This window comes from Diceros bicornis, chromosome 12 (assembly GCF_020826845.1).
Source record: "Diceros bicornis minor isolate mBicDic1 chromosome 12, mDicBic1.mat.cur, whole genome shotgun sequence".
NCBI classification, from domain to species: domain Eukaryota; kingdom Metazoa; phylum Chordata; class Mammalia; order Perissodactyla; family Rhinocerotidae; genus Diceros; species Diceros bicornis.
The window spans coordinates 54,609,460-54,629,453 of NC_080751.1; the positions used below are offsets into that span (position 1 = coordinate 54,609,460).

Here is a 19,994-nt window from a genome sequence, read left to right on the forward strand (position 1 = left end):
GCAAGATGGCAAACACTTATGAAATAATGTTAAGTAAAAATCACAACAGGATACAAAATTGTTTTACATTGTTTTTAAACACGTTAAAAATGAATAGGAAGAAAGACTGGAAGGAAACTCCTTTTTTCCTCAGACCTCTGCTGATATATCATTTCCTGCCACAGAATAGGTACGAAATATTTGTTGCATACTGTTGAACACCGTCATGCTAAATGTGGTGATGTTAGAGGACGGTTATGGGTGATTTCTGTTCTCTGCTCCTTTTGCAATGGGAAAAAGACAACACCAACAGTTTTGATGAGAATGACGTGAAGGGCTGGAAGCTTGTTGCTGGCTATGACACCTGTCCTGGTGCCCACCTTCCAGGTCACACTCACCTCAGGCTGGTCCAGGACCCGAGAAGCAGAGCTTTCAGGCAGGACTCATTGGGGGGCCCTTCTCATGCACCCAGGGGACCCTGTCTGCCCGCCTCAGGTGCTCCAGAACTGAGTGGGGAGAGAAGGTGGCCGGCCGGGGCACACCTGCTCCCTGTTCTCCCCTCCTCCTCGCAGGTCAGGGCCAGGGCAGCGCCAGGGACGGCTGAGGGCTGGGGAGTGTGGGCAGGATGGGCGTTAGCACCCATTTCCTTTGCAGTTTGTGGTATTTTCACCACGTCCTCAGGGCACCTCCACCAGACCCCTGCCCCGCCCTGGGAGCAGCAGGGACTCCGCGTTAAGCGGTGGCAGTGGCAAACTGCTTACACAGCTGTGACATTTCCTGGTTCCCTGAGCATCCCCAAGCCTCATCTGCCTTATTCTCAAAACCAGCCTGTGAAGCGAACTCACGATTTTATAGACGAGAAAGCTGAGGCTCAGAGAAGTTACCGTCCTGTCCCGAGCGGTCAGAGAGCAGCCAGCCAGGACTCAGCCCAGTGTTCCTGCCTCACTGCTCTTTGCCTGCTCCTCTGGGTGTTCTGGATTCAGGGCCTGACTCTGATGGGTGGGTTCCTGGGGTGGCCCAAGGCAAGCCCATACTGGGGCCTGGGAATGGGGCAAGCTCTGGGAGGGGAAGGGGGGGCGTGCCTTGCCCCTTTCACCTGCCTCCTTCAGGTCTTGGTCACCTCCTATGGGGGACCCTCCCTGGCCACCTGGTTGAAAGTGCACTCCCACCCCTCCCTCTTTATTTTCCTTCTCCACTCTTACCTTCTAACATACCACACAGTTAATATGTGTCTCATTCACGTTCTCTCCCCTGATGGGAACGGAAGCTCCATCAGGGCAGGATTGTTATGCTTTATTCATGCTGGTATCTCCAGTGTCTAGAACAGTGTCTGGCACCAAGGAGATGCTCAGTAAATCATCACATACATGCGAACTAGGCATCATGTGCTCCTCAGCCCAGTTGGAGAGGCCACCAGGAAACCGAACCACCACAAGGAGGAAAATGGGAGAAAATATTTTTGGGGCCAAGAGGCTGAATCTGGGCCCAGCTGGCCCCTCCTCTAGGAAGCCCTCCTTGATTTGCCTGGGCTGGAAGTAAGCAGTGTGAATCCGCTGCTCTTCCGTGCAGCTTATCACTGCCTCCCCCATCAGTGGCGGAGGTGTGTACTTGCCATATCTTCTCAGCTGTTCAGAGGAAGGGCTGGTCTTATCATCTGTACGGTCCCAGTGCCAGGAACAGAGGGCGCGCTCAACGGATGTCTGCCAAATGCATAAATGGGATTCAATTCCTGTTTCTCCCCGGAAAGCAGCTCCCAACTCTGGGCACATAGAAAGTGCTCAATAAATGCATGAAACGTGGAGGCCTTCCTGGCTCAGCACTGCTTTTCTGTTCTACTTTACATCTGGTTAGTCTATCCTAACCTGCCCAAGCCCGGACTCCTGGGCTCACCTGTGTCCTGCTCGCACTAGGCCCATCTAGGTCAAGGCCTTTGGCTCCAGGACAGCCCCGGCAAGCCTGGCCACCGTTTCATGAGTGTGGGACACTCCTCAAGTTTTCTGCTGCTGCTACCCTCTCCAGACCTGGAAACCTGCTTCTCACTCTCTGGGCTGCCCGTCAAGACCAGGGCAGCTCAAACGTGATCGAGTGGGTGCTGGAGAGGGAGCTGCACCTCTCCCCACAGCTGTAGGTGGTTATGCAGTGCGGTCCTGCTTCTCCAGGTAAACCATGAACACTCCACGACCCTCAGCCCAGGGCCTGGTCTGGAAAGCAGTAAAGGGGGTCCATGACTGATAGTCAAGATTTTAAGGAAGACTAATGTTTATTGTACGTTTACCAGAGAGAAGGAACCCCTGGCTAATCAAGTGTTCTAGTTTTGACTGGAAACATGCCCACTCAGTGAGGAAACTTCCATTCTCATTGGAATCCCTAGCAAGCAAGTCTATAAGTCATTGGTTAAAAGGGGGGAAATAAATGATTACTTAATAAATATACTTTAATAAACAAAACCTTTTGAAGCAAAGGGTCCTAGGAGTTGGATGGAAGTGAAGAGTTGGGGACCCCAGGCCAAGGTGCTCAGCGCGGCTCACCGAGGGGCCCAGCGAGGAGAGGAGGGGGCAGCGGGCCTGGTGGGGCCGGTGGAGGCATGACAGCTGGCAGACACTCTAGGAGGGAGTGGCGTCTACATGACTGTAAAGCAGGGGAAGAAAGGATTTTTTTTTTTTATTGTCAGTTGAAGCTTAAGAGCAAGGATATGAGAGGAAAGGAAGGATAAAGAAGAGGCAAGGCATGAACTGTGCAAAATCTAAACAGCAATAATACTAAGAGAGCCTTTTCTGAGTACTCACTATGTGCCAGTGCTGCTCTAAGCATTTCACATGTCCAAACTCACTGAGCCCTGCTGCCAGCTCCGTGACGTAGTAGCCCCATTGTACAGAGGAAGAAACTGAGGTCAAGTGGCTTGGTCAAGTTCATGACTCTAGTAAGTGGTGGAGGCAGGATTTGACTCAGGCAGGCTGGCTGCAGAGCCCACGGGCCTCATCTCCAACAACAAGCCAATTAGCCAAGGGCTTGGTTTCACCAAAGCGAGGCTTTAGTCTGGTTAGTTCTGTGAAGGGGTTACCCACTGTGGCTGCTGGCTGCTGAGTGCTGGCAGTTGGAATGGGCGAGGTTGGGGGGCCACTGTGCCTCAGCGGCTGGGGCAACAGCAGGCAAAGGCAGATGAGGCGCCGCAGAGGGCAGCCTGGGGTGTTGGCGCAGGCGGAAAGTTGGGAGAGACAGGTGGAGGCAGCTGATTGAGTTGCGCAACCTGCCAGCCCACGTGGGCGAGAGCTCCAGCGTGGAGTCAGGGTGAAGAGTCCTCCCCCAACCTGGGCCAGTGCTGGAGTCCCCGGAGTGGGCACCGAGGCAGGACAAGGGGCATCAGAGTCATCTAAAGGCCTGGCTGTGTGCAAGTGTGGGTGTGTGCGCACTCTGAGCGAAGGAATGAGCCAGTGAGGAGTCTCCCCACAGGGCAATCTGGCCCCAGACTCCTGTCCCCAGGCATGACACCAACCCCCAGCTGGGCTATGAAATGAGTCCAAGGTAAAATCCTTCCACAAACTTACTTGAACTTACATACCCAAATGACTACTCACTCCTTTAAAGTTGTACCCCAGTGAGGTGGCACTCTTATTCTGCGGACATTGCCATACTCAAATGATTTTTGGCCTACCCAGGAGGCCATCAGAGCCCTGACACCTTCCTTTGACTCTCTGCTGTGGTGGCCTGTCCTAGTTCTCTGAAGGGTCGGAGGACCAAGAAGGCCATGGATGTGAAGGACCTGAAACAGGGCCTGGGATATCAAGCATGGTGCTCCAGAGGGCAGCTGTCACTATTACCACCACCTACCACCTCGTTTCTAGAGGGCACCTGGAACCCTCCTGGCTTCTACTCTATTGGCACCTGTGCAGGTCGTTGGGAGCTGGGTAATTACATTTTGTAGCAAAAGTGTGATCATGGAGTTGAAAAGGATGGATTTTCTTGGGTGGTTCCTGAACTGGCTCAAAGGGCATGTTCCAAAGAGAATCTCTGGAATGCAGAGACTTCTGTAGAGGGACTCTGCTCCACGGGGGCTTTGAAGAAGGGGTGGTGGGCTCTGTTTTGGAGGAATGAGTGTCTGTCACATCCTCCACAGGCCATTTGGCTCATCCCAGGATGGTGCAAAGGCAGCCGGCCCAGAGCAGGGAGGGTCATTCTGGTCAGTCCTGGGTTGCTTGTGGGGCTACTTTTATTGTCATGATTAGTCATAATTTATCATGACCCCAAGCGTGACCTTGCAGGCTTGTAAAGTGTGGTTCTTCCAAAGGGATCAGAGAAGAATGAAGGAGGAAATGTGGGAACCCTGAAGAAGGTAAACACGAGCGATGTTAGGAAATAACTCTTGCAGATTTCATACTTAACCCAGAATCAGTTCATGGATCCTGCTGTCTTTGGTAATACCTCGGTAATTTTCCTTAATAATTGCAACAACTATTTTCATCTTGTTTTCCTCAGATATAAGGCCATTACTTCAACCAAGTGTGTTTTGGACTTTTACCAATATGGCAGAATATGGCACAAGCTTTGAAGTCAGATTTTTTTTGTTGTTGCTGCTGAGGAAGATTCACCCTATGCTAACATCTGTTGCCAATCCTCCTCTTTTTTCGCCTGAGGAAGATTCGCCCTGAACTAACATCTGTGCCAATCTTCTTCTCTTTTGTTTGTGGGTCACTGCCACAGCATGGCTGCCAAAGAGTGGTGTAGGTCCACGCCCGGGAACTGAACCTGGGCCGCCGAAGCAGAGTGCGCTGAACTTAACCACTAGGCCACAGGGCCAGAACCTGAATCAGATTTTTTCCAACTGTGGGCTGGCCCTGGCTCAACCATCTGAAAGTCAGTTGGTATTTATATATATTTCCATAGCCATACAGTAGACCTATGTGCATATCCACAGACTGCTTCAAAGTATGGTTTAGTTAGGTGCAGAGACACAGAACCCCCTGTGGTTCAAGTCTGGCCTTGGACCCAGCAGTGCTGGGCCTGACTCCTGCTTCCATCTGATCTCGGCCAGTCCAACCACTCTAAGCCCCTCTCCTCATAGGGAAAATGGCAAAAACAAGTATATGAATGTCTTATACAGGGTCTTATATACAGTAGATGCTCAATAAATATCTCTTGATTTAGGGAAGCTGGATAAAAAAGTGGAAAGAAACAGAGACCTGGGTTCACTTCCTTTGTGTAATAGGAAGGGGATTGGAAAGGGAGAGGAGGAGGGAGGGAGGAGGGAGAGAAAGAGAGGCGAGGGAGAGAAACTAGGATGGATGAGTGAATAAATAAATATATCTGCTTCCTGTCCTTGGGTAAGTTATCTAACCTCTTTGAGGCTCAGTTTCTTTATCTATAAAATGGGGATAATAATACCCCATTTAGTTGTTCTGAGGATTAAAAAAGACAACGAATAAAAAGTAGCTAGCATGGAGTGCCATGTGCGGCTCGGTAAAGGCAGCCATCACCATTACCACCAACCCAGCTCCCTATTTCTATTCGGCATCTGGTCTAGTCTCCTAATTTTTACTCTACTGGCACCGCACATAAGCACTATAGATGCACAGAACAAAAAGGTGATGTTTCTTCTCTTCTTTTCATTTTGAAAAGCACCAGTGAATTAATTATGATGTCATTAATACAAGTAGATGCCTTCTTGCCATTAGATGTTATTCTTACCATTCATGTTAGGCAGAACTGTGGGACAGGCCAGCCCCCATGAACTGGGGCAGGTTCTGGGGCCAGTGCTATTTATAGGCCCAAGCAAGAGGCAAACCGAATGTGGTCGTTTCTCTGAAGGCTGTGACTCCAAAACAAGAGTCTGCAGCCCTCAGGAACTGAAACTGAGTCAGAAGCAAAAGTGCCCCGTGCTGCTCTGATTTTCCTGCCTGTGGGAAAGCAGGGGCCCGGTCAAAAAGCAGGTCACTGGGTCGTTTGTGCTCAAGCACAAGCCTGAAACTCCGTGGAGAGTTAAAGCAAGACCCAAGGTTGGGGGGAGGACAGGGAAGCCCCTCAGATACATCGAATCTCTTATTCCTTAAAATCAAGATGACTCATCATTTTGTCTTCCTAATAATACAGACAGGGTCACTCTTCCAAAGGCCACATTTTTTTTTTTTAATTGATGTTTTAATGGTTTCTAACATTGTGAAATTTTGGGTTGTACATTTTTGTTTGTCCATCACCATATATATGACTCCCTTCACCCCTTGTGCCCACCCCCCACCCCCACTGCCCCTGGTAACCACAGTCCAGTTTTCTCTGTCCATGTGTTGGTTTATATTCCACATATGAGTGAGATCATACAGTGTTTGTCTTTCTCTTTCTGGCTTATTTCACTTAACATAATACGCTCCAGGCCCATCCATGTTGTTGCAAATGGGACGATTTTGTCTTTTTTTATGGCTGAGTAGTATTCCATTGTATATATATATACCACATTTTCTTAATCCAATCGTCAGTCGAGGGACACTTAGGTTGCTTCCACTTCTTGGCTATGGTGAATAATGCTGCAATGAACATAGGGGTGCATAAGCCTCTTTGGATTGTTGATTTCAGGTGCGTTGGATAGATTCCCAGTAGTGGGATGGCTGGATCATAGGGCATCTCTATTTTTAATTCTTTGAGGAATCTCCATACCGTTTTCCATAGAGGCTGCACCAATTTGCATTCCCACCAGCTGTGTATGAGGGTTCCTGTTTCTCCACATCCTCTCCAACATTTGTTGTTTTTTGTCTTGGTGATTATAGCCATTCTAACGGGCGTGAGGTGATATCTTAGTGTTGTTTTGATTTGCATTTCCCTGATGATTAATGATGTTGAGCATCTTTTCATGTGCCTATTGGCCATCTGTATATCTTCCTTGGAGAAGTGTCTCTTCATTTCCTCTGCCCATTTTTTGATCGCGTTGTTTGTTTTTTTGTTGTTCAGTTGTGTGAGTTCTTTATATATTACGGAGATCAACCCCTTGTCAGATGTATGTTTTGCAAATATTCTCTCCCAGCTGGTTGGTTGTCTGTTCATCTTGATTCTGGTTTCATTTGTCTTATAAAAGCTCTTTAATCTGATAAAGTCCCACTTGTTTATTTTTTCTTTAGTTTCCCTAGTCTGGGTAGGCATGTCATCCGAAAAGATTCCTTTAAAACCAATGTCAAATAGTGTGTTGCCTATATTTTCTTCTATGAGTTTTATAGTTTCAGGTCTCACCTTCAGGTCTTTGATCCATTTTGAGTTAATTTTTGTGAATGGCGATAGCAAATGGTCCACTTTCATTCTTTTGCATGTGGCTGTCCAGTTTTCCCAACACCATTTATTGAAGAGACTTTGCTTTCTCCATTGTATGTTCTTGGCTCCTTTGTCGAAAATTAGCTGTCCGTATATGTGTGGTTTTATTTCTGGGCTTTCAATTCTGTTCCATTGATCTGTGTGTCTGTTTTTGTACCAGTACCATGCTGTTTTGATTACTATTGCTTTGTACTATGTTTTGAAGTCAGGCATTGTAATGCCTCCTGCTTTGTTCTTTTTTCTTAGGATTGCTTTAGCTATTCGGGGTCTTTTGTTGCCCCATATAAATTTTAGTATTCTTTTTTCTATTTCTGTGAAGAATGTCATTGGGATTCTGATTGGGATTGCATTGAATCTGCAGATTGCTTTAGGTAATATAGACATTTTAACTATGTTTATTCTTCCAATCCACGTGCATGGGATATCTTTCCATTTCTTTATGTCATCATTGATTTCTTTCAATAATGTCTTGTAGTTCTCATTGTATAGGTCGTTCACCTCCTTGGTAAGATTTATTCCTAGGTATTTTATTCTTTTTGATGCAATTGTAAATGGTATTATCTTTTTGAGCTCTCTGTTAGTTCATTATTAGCATACAGAAATGCAACTGATTTTTGTAGATTGATTTTGTACCCTGCAACTTTGCTGTAGTTGTTGATTGTTTCTAATAGTTTTCCAACAGATTCTTTAGGGTTTTCTATATATACAATCATGTCGTCTGCAAATAGTGAGAGTTTCACTTCTTTGTTACCTATTTGGATTCCTTTTATTCCTTTTTCTTGCCTAATTGCTCTGGCCAAAACCTCCAGAACTATGTTGAACAGGAGTGGTGAGAATGGGCAGCCCTGCCTCGTTCCTGTTCTCAGAGGAATGGCTTTCAGTCTTTCCCCGTTGAGTATGATGTTGGCTGTGGGTTTGTCATATATGGCCTTTATTATGTTGAGGTACTTTCCTTCTATTCCCATTTTATTGATAGTTTTTATCATAAATGGATGTTGTATCTTGTCAAATGCCTTCTCTGCGTCTATTGAGATGATCATGTGGTTTTTATTCTTTGTTTTGTTGATGCGATGTATCACGTTGATTGATTTGCGGATGTTGAACCATCCCTACGTCCCTGGTATAAATCCCACTTGATCATGGTGTATGATCTTTTTAATGTATTGTTGTATTCAGTTTGCCAATATTTTGTTGAGGATTTTTGCATCAATGTTCATCAGCGATATTGGCCTGTAATTTTCTTTCTTTGTATTGTCTTTGTCTGGTTTTGGTATCAGGGTGATGTTGGCCTCGTAGAATGATTTAGGAAGTGTTCCATCTTCCTCTATTTTTCAAAGGCCACATTTTTAACAGGGGCATTCTGTCTTTTTAGAAAAAGGCCAAAGTTGGGCTGGCCCCATGGCTTAGCGGTTAAGTGCGCGTGCTCCGCTACTGGCGGCCCGGGTTCGGATCCCAGGTGCGCACCGATGCACGGCTTCTTCGGCCACGCTGAGGCCTCGTCCCACATACAGCAACTAGAAGGCTGTGCAACTACGACATACAACTATCTACTGGGGTTTTGGGGAAAAAAAAAATAAGGCCAAAGTCAACATCAGAAATTCCTTTTCCTGGTATGCAATAATGATAGCCAATACTGATCAAACATTTTAGTGTGCCAAGCACTGTACTTGTTGCTTTATGTACTTTTTACATTTAATTCTCACAACCTGGGAGGCAGATATTATTATTTTTTTTTTTTGAGGGAGATTGGCCCTGCGCTAACATCTGTTGCCAATCTTTTTTTTTCTTTTTTCACCCCAAAGCCCCAGTGCATAGTTGTGTATCATAGTTGTAGAGCTGTAGCTCTACTATGTGGGACGCTGCCTCAGCATGGCTTGATGAGCAGTGAGTAGGTCCACGCCCAGGATCCGAACCGGCGAACCCTGGGCCACTGAAGCAGAACGCGCGAACTTAACTGGTACGCCATGGGGCCAGCCCCTGGGAGGCAGATATTATTTGTTCCCATTTTACAGATGAGGAAAACAAAACTCAGAGAGATGAAGTAAAGACCCACACTGAGGCCTGCTCGCCCCAGCAGAGGCTCCCACCACGACCCTCCCTGCTCTTCCCAAGTCTGCGTCCAGTGATCTCACGTCAACAGCTTGAAATCAGTCATGGTGGGAGTATTACCACCATCACCATGGAAATTGGCAAACAGCACAAATTAAGGCCCCCTCCTTTTTTTTCTCTTCTTTTTTAAACTGATGAAAAACTGCTTGTTAAATATTTGCCAGGCATTAAGTGGGCAGAGCCAGGATTCAAATCCAAGTGTCTCTCCTCCTCAAGCTCAGACTCCTCCCAGCTCATCCCCAGAAGAAAACAGGCTCTCTCTACCAGAGCACTGTCTTGCTGTAGGTAGTGTATCCTCAGGAAGCTGAGTGGCTGGGAGAAGGCAACCACTGGCTGTCCGGGTCTCCTGTGCCTCCTCCCCAGGCCCCCCAGGAGATGTCCTGATCATATCCAGGTATTATTAGTAAAGACATCTGAGTCCTTTTCTTCGTCTGTGCTGAGCTAAAGATTCAACTGAAATTACAAGGGCTGAGTAAGCTGGAGACAGGATTTATGAGGTAATAATAATGTGCTCTCATCTATGGCACTTTTCACCTTCAAAGCCTTTTATAGCCATTTACTAATTAGTCCTGGGCTGCACTCTGTGTGCAGGTACAATGCTCAACAATGGGCTGAACTAGGAAGAAGTGTTTAAAAAACATACAGTTGACTGTCACCCATTTACAAGTGCCACTTGCTTCTGCTGCTGTTGGGGTTAGAGATAAAATCTCACAAACGCTGGTTTTAAGTCCCTGGCATTTGAAACATGAAGTGGCTATTGTCACCTTCTGTTGTTTGGTTCCCCCTAAGAAAATCAATCCAAACCCTCTCCCTGTGCTAAGAGGGCTGAAAAGTCTTTTTAAAAATCACATAATCTCCATGCTCACAAACCTATACATAGTACATCATCCTTTACTGGGAAAGAAAAGATAAGTCTCTGTTTGTTTACTAGAGAGTTGTGGACATACGTGAGAAGCCGCAATGGATCTGGGGCCAAGAGCCTGCGTTGACTCCTGACTCTGGCACTGACTGGCTGGTGACTGTGGGTAACTCACTTAACCTCTCTGACCTTGTTTCCTCATCTACAGAACAGGGGCCTACTCACTTGCTTACTTCACAGGTCTGCTGTACAAATGTGCTGAGATAAAGCATGTGAGAGCACTTCCGAGTCAGACTGGGCCTGCTTTGCAGACTTGCGGGCGTGTCATTGAGGATCTGGCCAGCCTGAGCATATGTGGACCCCTAGAGGTTGGCATGGGCATGAGGGCCATTCCCAGATCACACTGCCCACTACTGACTGCTGTCACTACTGACTGGCTATTTGAAATGCCAAGGGTCCAGGCTATGTGACCTCACCCCAGCCCACAACTGCCCCTGCTGGAATTGGAGCTGGAACTCCTACTGGGTCCGAAGCAAACCCCGACTCCGTCAACTCTCGGCTCTGCAGGCAGTGAGCCCAATCCATGTTCCTCCACTGGGGAGGGGGGGGAGGGCACAGCAATCCTAAATGACAGTGTCATGGAGCAGAGAGAGTGGAGCTTGGCACACAGCTGCCCTGAGGGAGACAGTACAGTCAGAAGAGACTCCAGAGTGGTCAGCTGGCTTAGGGGGTCTCGACCACTTGCTCAACAGAACCAACCACCTGGGGAGTTTTGTCAGAATCCACATGCCCCAGCCCCAGCTAGACTCTGAGTCAGCAGAAGTGCAGTGGGACTCAGACCAGTGGTTCTTGAAAAAGCTCCTGGGTGATTCTGACGTGGTGAGTCCTATATTACACAGAGAGGGGACTTACTCAAGGTTACCCCACCAGCTAATGGGAGAACTAGGTGCGGACACAGAACACTGGCCCGTTCTCTGTCATGGGAATTCCCAAGGTTTCAGGGCAGGGGGCAAAGTCCCCAAGCAGTGAAAGAACCCAGAGTTGGACAGCCTCCAGCTGGTAGCCAAGCCGGGAGGTCTGTTCAAGCTGTTCTCCCAACTCCTAAGAACATTCCTGGGTGCTGAAGAACACAGGAAGGAGCAGTATCCCTCACCAGGCCTCACAGGGCCCCGAGCTGGTCCCCTCTCAGGCTCACATGGTAAAATGGGGCTCCAAGAGAACAGTGAGGGGCCAGGTTAAAGCCTGTGCGGGCCCTGCAGCAGGTGGGGCTGGGGGCTCCTGCTCCGTCTGGGTAGGCAGGCGGGTTCCGGTTAGAGCACAGGCAGCACAGGCCAGCTGCTTGTCTCTCTCACCTCTGTGCGCAGGTCTTGCTTCCCTGTGATGAAAGCCTGCAGGGTGGAACAAGGCTAAACTAAACGGTGACTCTCACAGAGAGGTCAAGGTGGCTGTAGTCACCTTGTGTGGAAGTTAAGGGAAGTTGTGTGACAGTATGGAAAGACCTGGCTCCCACTCCCAGGCTGGCTCCTCATTTGCTGGGTGAGGGGTGGAAATAAGATCCATAGATTTAGGGAAAACAGAGCTTGCTCAGGCTATCTTCCCCAGCTCTTCCTGGATGGCTGCCGATCCATCCTGAGGATGCCAGGATGAGCCCGGTTGTCACACACATGCCAGTGATAACCCATTAGACCCAACCTGTGTCTTCCAGGTATAATTCGCACAGTGCTGCATAAGCCCAAAGAGATCTCCTATCAGCCTAGGGAGGGGTGACAGGACAGGGGGTAGATTCATTGATGCACTCAGCAAACTGTAATGACTGCCTCCTAGGTCAGGATGGGCTGTGCAGTCCTTTCATCCAGGGAGCTGGAGGGTTGGGAGGGAGGGTTGGTGGTGGAACCCAGTTGGTCCTGAGCACCAGCCTTGAGCCTGGCTGGTTGGGTGGCTGAAACCGCGTAGGCTGCTCAGCTTCATTCAGGCAACGCGTTTTCCAATGGAGGACTGCCCCATTTGGGAAATGCTGGGGTGTAAAACACACACATACACACACACACAAGACACTGGTTTCAGGAAAATAAAAAGCAAAGGGGGGTTTAATCTTAAAACTTAGGAGAGGTCTCAGAGACAAAGGCTTTGGAATAAGAGTGTGTGCATTTATGATGTCTTACTTTCCCTGGAAAAATACTGTGTCACGATCGGTGATTTTATTTCTTCCAACTAAGAAACATATTGCAGGAAACACAGAGGGAGCAACCAGAGGTGGGGGGCTTGAGGATCCAAGTTACCGCCAGCCAGCTCAAGTTTGGGTTCCAGTTGGGGCGCACAAAGCTGCTGTGTGAGGAAAATGCTGCCATGAAGACATTCCAAGTGGCTTCCAGGAAGCGGCCATATGTGCTGACACGCATGTGGACAGAGCAGTCTGGCTGGCCACCCCTCAAGACTGGTGTTTCCTAGAGCTTTCCATTGGCAAATGCTGCCTCCTGGAACTGAGGGACAAAGGTTTTGAAATAAGCCCTGGTGGGAAAGAGGGGGAGAAAAAAAAACTGTGGTTAGCACAAACAATTTGAAAAAAAGTGCAACTCAGAGCTTTCAACCTAACTCAGAACAGTTGTTATTTATGGTTCATGCATCTTGGGTTGGATTTTCCTTCCCTGCTGATGCAAAGCCCTCTGGAGTTTTCCGAGTGAGGTACATATAGTTCACTACTGTGCTATCTCGCATGGATATTTAAAGGGCCTGTACCCGACCTTCCTGGATGCCAATTCCTATTAAACATCAGAACTCAGGTTCTGTCTGCTCTTCTCCAGGACAAAGGCTAGGGCCTGATCCAAGCTACATGCCAGAGTGACCAAGCCAACCACCCAGTTGTTTTCGTGATCTGAAATATAAAGAGGTTGCACTTTTCACTCTCTTGGATCTTTGACTTCTTGTAGACAAAGAAGGTCTAATAAAAAGAATTTCTAAGTGATACATGGTTTCCATTTATTTCCAAACTTATGTGTAGTCTGGTCTACTGGAAAGAAAGCCAGGCTGGGTATCAAGAGAACCTTTCCCGGTCAGCCACAGACTAGTGAAGGATCTGGAGCAGACCATTTGGCCTTTCTGGCACACAGATTTGAATCTGTAGAAGTGGGCTCTACGCTGTACATCAGCAGAGGGGCATGTGCTGGGCCCGCCTTAGAGGAGGAGACAGACACATAAGTAATACCAGCTGACGTGGTAAGGGTATTTATGGAGGTACCATGAGGCACCAGTCTGAGGCAACCAGTAAAGACAGAGGTGGGGTAGGCATTATGGGTGTTCTAGGCAAAAGACGCAGTAGGAGCAGAGGCCTGGGGGCATGGGACAGCTTGCTGTGAGCTGTGAGCTAAAAGCTCTGCAGGAAGATAAAGGGTGAGGTAGAAAGTGGAGGGAGAGGGAGCTGGAGAGGTTGGGGTGGGCACCCCATGCCCCTGGTCGCCCAGGCTTGCCTTCTACTTCTCCCTCCCTCATCCCTGTCTCCCACGAGATCAGAGCAGTCACACCTTACTTCTCCAGAAGTGGCTCACCCAGAACCATGACATGAACTAGGAAGGGCCACCAAGAAGACCTGTCACCCCCAGTACTCCAAAGGCCTCAAACAGCTATCCTTCAGTGCAGGGGCGAGGAGCCCCACACAACTCAACAGGGTCACACATGCAGTTACTGATGACAACCTCCCTCAACACCAAGTCAATGGAACCCCCTTTCACCTTCTACCACATTGCTCTGGCTTTCTCACTCCCAGCCTCCGCAGCCTCTCTTCAGCACCTAAATGCTGGCTCTTCTCTCTGGAAGCTCTCTTCTGTGACTTATACCTCATAGGTCTTCTGCCTCTCTCCTGCCCTCCCTGTCCCTCCTTCCCTACTCCCAGATGCACTCTCTCCTTGGGTCTCTTCCCGTCCTGCTCTCCATTCCTGTGAGGCACAGCACAGCGTGGTTACTCTCAGGCTCGCATCATCTGTAGCAGAGAACCACCCAATCTGGGGTTCCAGCCCTCATTTCTCTCCCTGACTTCCAGTCCCACATTTCCAACCAGCGGCGGGACATTCTGACCTGGATGTCTCTGTAATTCAACCAGCATGCTCCAATGAAGTTTTCATCAATATTATGTATTTGAAAGTGCTCCGGCCCATTTGCACTTCTGTAACAGAACCCTCAGTTTCCACTTCTCCCTAAACTCCTGAATTCATCCTGAAGCTTCTTCCTCTTCCTCCTCAATGTCCCTTCATCCTTTGTGACACTCGCTGGCTCCCGTTCTTTTTACTTTTCAACAAACCGCTGCAGAAGCCTGTTTATCCCCTGGACACAAGGCTTATTTCACCTTCCTGCTACAACGACAAAAATTTTCTTAGAGTGTGGGTCTGTCACGACCCCAGTCAAGATCCTTCATGTTCCCCAGACTTGCAGCCAGGCACTCAGTGATTTTCACCATCTGGCTCCAACACATTTAAAAAAAATTTTTGCCCTTTTCCTCCTTTACATTTTTGGGATCATGCACCACCCCCTCCCTCTCTGAGAAGCTAAGAAAGCTAAGGATCCTGTCCCAGAAAAACTGCAGGTAAGTCTCCCCACTGCAATTGGGGGATGTCATAGTCCCCCTGAAGCCCATGCATAGTCCAGGATATGACCCCCCCGATCTGGCCACTTGCTCTTCCTCACACATGCCATTTTCTACCTCTGGGCTTTATTTATGCTCAGGCCAAATGCCCTTGCTCCCATCAAGTCTTCCCTGGTCACCAGAAGGTTCTTTCCCTGCATGTAGATACTCTTTGTGCTTCTTCCAGGGTGTTTGTCACATGTACACGTCTTGCTCGCCAGGCTGCACTGTGGGCCCTTGAAAGCAGGGAGTACATCCTCTTCTAGGTGACCACACAGGCCTTCCCACAGAGAGCACTTGGTGAGGCCTTTGTGGCTGTAATAAGGTACTGCTGATGGCCACGGGTTTGTAAGAAGCAGTTGAAGCATGTCCATTACACACTGTTTAAGATGGTGAGAGAAAGCAACCCCAGAAAGCAGGCAAATTTAATATTTAGGTACTGAAGAAGAAAACGTAGTCCATTCTCAAACTTCAAACTATGCCAACCATTAGTAAGAAAGAAAGATAAAGCATCCTCCGCCATCCACATCCTGCTCAACACATCCTGAGCAAGCCAAACTGTCACCTTCTCTGAGACTTGTGACCCCAAACTATCACCTTCTCTGAGACTCATGACCTCAAAGCCCTGACACACCTGTTGCGCCAGGCCACAGCTGTCCTTGTGGAAGGGGGCACTGCGTGAGGGGGAAAGAGCCCCAGGCCCAGAGAGAGGCTGGAGGGCCAGAAGCCCTGAGCTCTACTTCCCCTGGTGAGTAGCAGTGACAGGCCCACCCTGATGTGACGCTCACACAGGACATGTGGGAAGGGACATTGTCAACTGTCTGCTGCCACCCAGACATGAGGGCCATTCATTCCTCACTTGTGTTTCACCTGCTACTACTTCCTCAGCATACGTATGTTCACCCTAGTGGCCCTTCTTCAGAGGGTCAGAGACTGACAGGCTGCTACCAACCTCCACTGCATCTGCTTCACTGCTCGAAGGACACTGTGGAGTGTGACCCACCCCAGCACCACTGGGCAGGGTGGTGCCCGCCCCCCCACCCCCCAAGTTACAGGTGAGGACATTAGGGGAGAGGCTGTGGGCCCTGTGCTGGGTGCCTGATGAGTGACCGTACTGGCCGCTGATGACACTGGCCCTGGGCACTGGGGCAGGGCGTGCTCTCCCGCTTTCTCTCTCCTCAGGCCCAGAGTCACACTGGGTCCTGAAGCAAATCTTACCAGCTCAGTTTTTCCTTGGAAACTTCTGGGGGAAGGGGCTGCAAGAGTACAAGCTCCTTAGACCAAAAGGTCTTGGCAAGAGGGAGCATGCTTCACAGCAAGCTGTTTCCTTCTTCAGAAAGTTCTGAAGTTTCCTGTTCTGTCCTGGGCTTTCCCTGCCAGGGCAAACTGTGTGACACCAAAGGGAAGCAGTGTGGAGAAGGGCTATTTAAAGGCCTGATCCCACCAGCTGTTGTTGGTGGCTGCTCCTCAGCGCAGATCCTCATGAAGTCAGCTAAGGAGCAGGGGACGGCAAGGGGAAAATGACAACTGGCTCCCACCCATTTATAGATTCTTTTTTTTTTTTTTTTTTTTTTTTAAAGATTTTATTTATTTATTTTTTCCCCCCAAAGCCCCAGTAGATAGTTGTGTGTCATAGCTGCACATCCTTCTAGTTGCTGTATGTGGGACGCGGCCTCAGCATGGCCAGAGAAGCAGCGCGTCGGTGCGAGCCCGGGATCCAAACCCGGGTCGCCAGCAGTGGAGCGCACTCACTTAACCACTAAGCCACGGGCCGGCCCTATAGATTCTTTTTTTAAGCGCTGTTTTAATTTATTTCACTTTTATCAGAGAAAGTGGAAAGCTGCCCAGAGTATAGCTTGCCAACGGCACTAGTTATCTGTCACCTTTTAAAAAACTCTTTGACCCGCAAAGTATATGGTAAGCTTTAACAGCGTAAGTGTGTTACAGGGTGGGGGAGGGAAGGTCTCCTCTCTCCCTGTTCACTGGCCAAGAGGCCCGCGGGGAGAGAGGCCCAGGGTTAGTCAAGCTCCTCATTCTGCTCATGCTGGAAGGGAATTTATTTTTAGACCAAATTAGAGCTAAATATGCCTTAGGGCAAAGTTAGGTTCTGACCCTTTCACTGATTGCAGACCCTCTGCTCTGGGTTTATAAAATCACAACTTAGTCCAATCCCAGAGTCTCAGGTTAGCAGGATAAAACATGAAGAACTGACCCCAGGCCTAGGCCGGGTAAGTTTCCACGAACTTGGAGCAGGAGTGGCTCCCGGCCCAGGCCTGGGCTCACAGGCACAGCAGCGGGCAGAGCAGACAGACCCCTTAGACTAGGAGTCAGGGAACTGGGGTGCTCAGCAGGTCTACTTTTCTGGACCTTGGATTCAGGGGTAAATCTCTTACCTTCTCTGGGCATCGGATCCCTCATCTACAAAGCAGGGAGCTGGGCCTGATGATCTCCAAGGCCTTGTGGGCTGTGAAGGACAGGTGGTGTAGTGTGGGTTCTGCAGCCAGCCACGCCTGGGTTCAAGGCCTGGTCCTGCTCCTTACTGGCTGTATCGCTTGGGCAAGTGACTCACCTCTTTATCTTTCATTTCTCAACTATAAAAGGGGAATAATAATGCCTACCTTAAAGGGTAATCCTCGTGAGGATTAAATGAGATGGTCCAAATAAGCACCTGGCCTGCTGCCTGGCATAAGAGATCATCAACAGATGTCAACTGTTACCATGGGGACCAAGCTGGGTCTGAGGGGAGAGGCTCTTAGTATATAGGAATAGCCAGAGCATGTGTGGCTGCAAAAGAGGGAACCTCTGGGGATGGCCCCACGGCTTGGCGGTTGAGTGCGTGCGCTCCGCTACTGGCGGCCCGGGTTCGGATCCCCGGTGCGCACCAACGCGCCGCTTCTCTGGCTATGCTGGGGCCGCGTCCCACATGCAGCAGCTGGAGGGATGTGCAGCTGTGCCATGCAGCTATCTGCTGGGGCTTTGGGGGGAAAATAAATAAATAAATAAAATAAAAAAAAAAAAAGAGGGAACCTCTATGTGGAAAGAGTGGTCCTGCAGTCCTTGCTCTCAGTCCATCCTTTCTCTTGGAGCTTCTTGGGTTACTTCTCACTTATCATATTGAGCTGGCAGTTGGAAGCAGAGAGATGACCAGGCTGGGGGCTGGATACCCAGCCAAAGTCGCTGGGACACTGTGCATCTCTTGAAACCCAGTGCAGAGCTGCGAGTGGCATACTTGTGGCATCTAAGGATGAGCTCCGCAGTGAGAGGCACCTACATGCCTTGCTGTCTTCGCCCAAGCCTGCTGGGTGTGGTCCTGTGTGCAGCTCTGGTCGAAAGCTTGGTCAGGGAGGAGGTTGCAGCTGTGGGATCTAGAGGGATATTTAAGAATCACAGGGCTCTGGCTCCCATGATGGGGATACTGAAGTTGGGCTGGTCCTCAAACAGATCTTTTTCTGTCCAGAACAGCATGTATCATAAAGAGGAGAAAACGGGGCAAGTGGAAAGAGCACCGAACCACGAGGCGGAAGATACAGATTCTAGTCCAGGCCCTGGCCATTTTGTCATCTGGAACTGGGGCTCAGTTTCTTCTCCTGTAACAGGAAGATTTACACTTGATCTCTAAGTGCCACCCAGTTATGGTTCTGAGATATCCAAGTGACCTTGAGAAAGTCACTTAATCTCTTTGTGTCTTGATTCTTCACTTGTTACATTAGGGCCCTAGCCATGCCCAGGGCCCAACACGTCATGGGTGGTGGTAGTGCGGTGAGGTTGCAGTGGGAGTAGTTGTTATTATTACCTGGAATACTTTTTCATAAATGGGGCAGCGTTAGCGACAAACACTGTGGGGCTCCGCGCAGGTGTTTAGTGGCACCACAGGCAGTTCATGAGAGGGGTGGAAGGCCTGTTCCTCTCAGCCATCCCTCTGCCTTCCCACAGAAGTGAGGTCCCATAAGAAGTTGTCAGGGGAAACAATGCCTGAAAAATTAAGTAATCTATGTGTTTTGGGGAAGGGGCGCTGGGGCACTGAAGAGAGTTATGACAGGGTGCCATCAGGGAAATGCTCAGAGGCCTTGGGCTGAAGGCAACTAGGAACCTTTGTTCAGTAAGTTCTCATCAAAGGGTTTCTCCCTCCTGGAATTATTTATTCAATGGATCTTTTCAAAAGAATAAAAATCCATCAAATCAACATCTGAAAATCTGAATCGATACAGCTTTAAGAAAATGACAATAAAAACAACGAAAATAAAGCCCAAAGAGGTTGGGGACTCTGAGGAAAGGGAAGGAACCACATAAAGCAGGTTAAGCTTTGTACAGTCGGCACTCATAACACTATCGAGTGTGGCAGGAGTCACGCTCCCATTTTCCAGGCGAGAAAACAGAAGCTTAGTGAGTTTAGTTAAGATACCCATCCAATGTTACCGTAATCCCAGTGCCACTGGAGCACGTCTCCCCACTGGAGCACGTCTCCCACTGGAGCACGTGGCCCCACTGGAGCACGTCTCCCCACTGGAGCACGTCTCCTCTCTGGAGCACGTCTCCCCACAGGAACATGTGGCCCCATTGGAGCATGTCTCCCACTGGAGCACGTCTCCCCACTGGTGCACGTCTCCCCACGGGAGCATGTCTCTCACGGGAGCACATCTCCCACCGGCTCACGTCTTCCCACTGGAGCACATCTCCCATGGGAACACGTCTTCCCACTGGAGCACATCTCCCACCGGCTCACGTCTTCCCACTGGAGCACATCTTCCCCTGAGCATGTCTCCCACTGGCGCACGACCACATGGAGGAGACCCTGTAGTCTTGGTGCCTTTAGCCTCGTTTACTTGGGACTTTTTATTTTGTGAGAGCCTAAACCATTGCCTTCTTCCAAGAGAGGGCTCAGTAGTCTCTTTCTGGAATTCCAAAATGCTTTTCTTTGGGCAATCATAAGATGAGCCTTATGATGTTTGCTGGAGTCAGGCCAATGTGGTGGTGGGGTGGGGTGGGGTGGGAGAAGTGGTTCAGGGACACGACTCTCATTGTCAGGAAATCAAGGACATATAAATCAAATCAGAATTCATTTTTGCAAATAGGGGCAAGTTCCCAAACATCTAAGGCTCATTTCTTTTTCCAGTTTTCTCCTGCAGCTGTGACTTCAACAGGCACATG

The 19,994-nt window shown here is 49.0% G+C and overlaps 1 protein-coding gene across 2 annotated transcripts in view; it reads right to left on the reverse strand.

Moving 5' to 3' along the window:
- Positions 1-1,215: 1,215 nt before the first annotated feature.
- The window catches only part of BABAM2 (BRISC and BRCA1 A complex member 2), a 454,600-nt gene continuing 435,821 nt past the window's right edge, over positions 1,216-19,994 (reverse strand). The window contains exon 12 of one of the 2 annotated variants that reach the window (XM_058551529.1): positions 1,216-1,679. In XM_058551529.1, the coding sequence (XP_058407512.1) occupies positions 1,601-1,679 (79 nt within the window). In that variant the 3' untranslated portion in view covers positions 1,216-1,600. Of the gene's footprint in view, positions 1,680-12,292; positions 12,743-19,994 lie in introns of those variants that run through there. The other variant, XM_058551530.1, reaches the window with a different exon arrangement.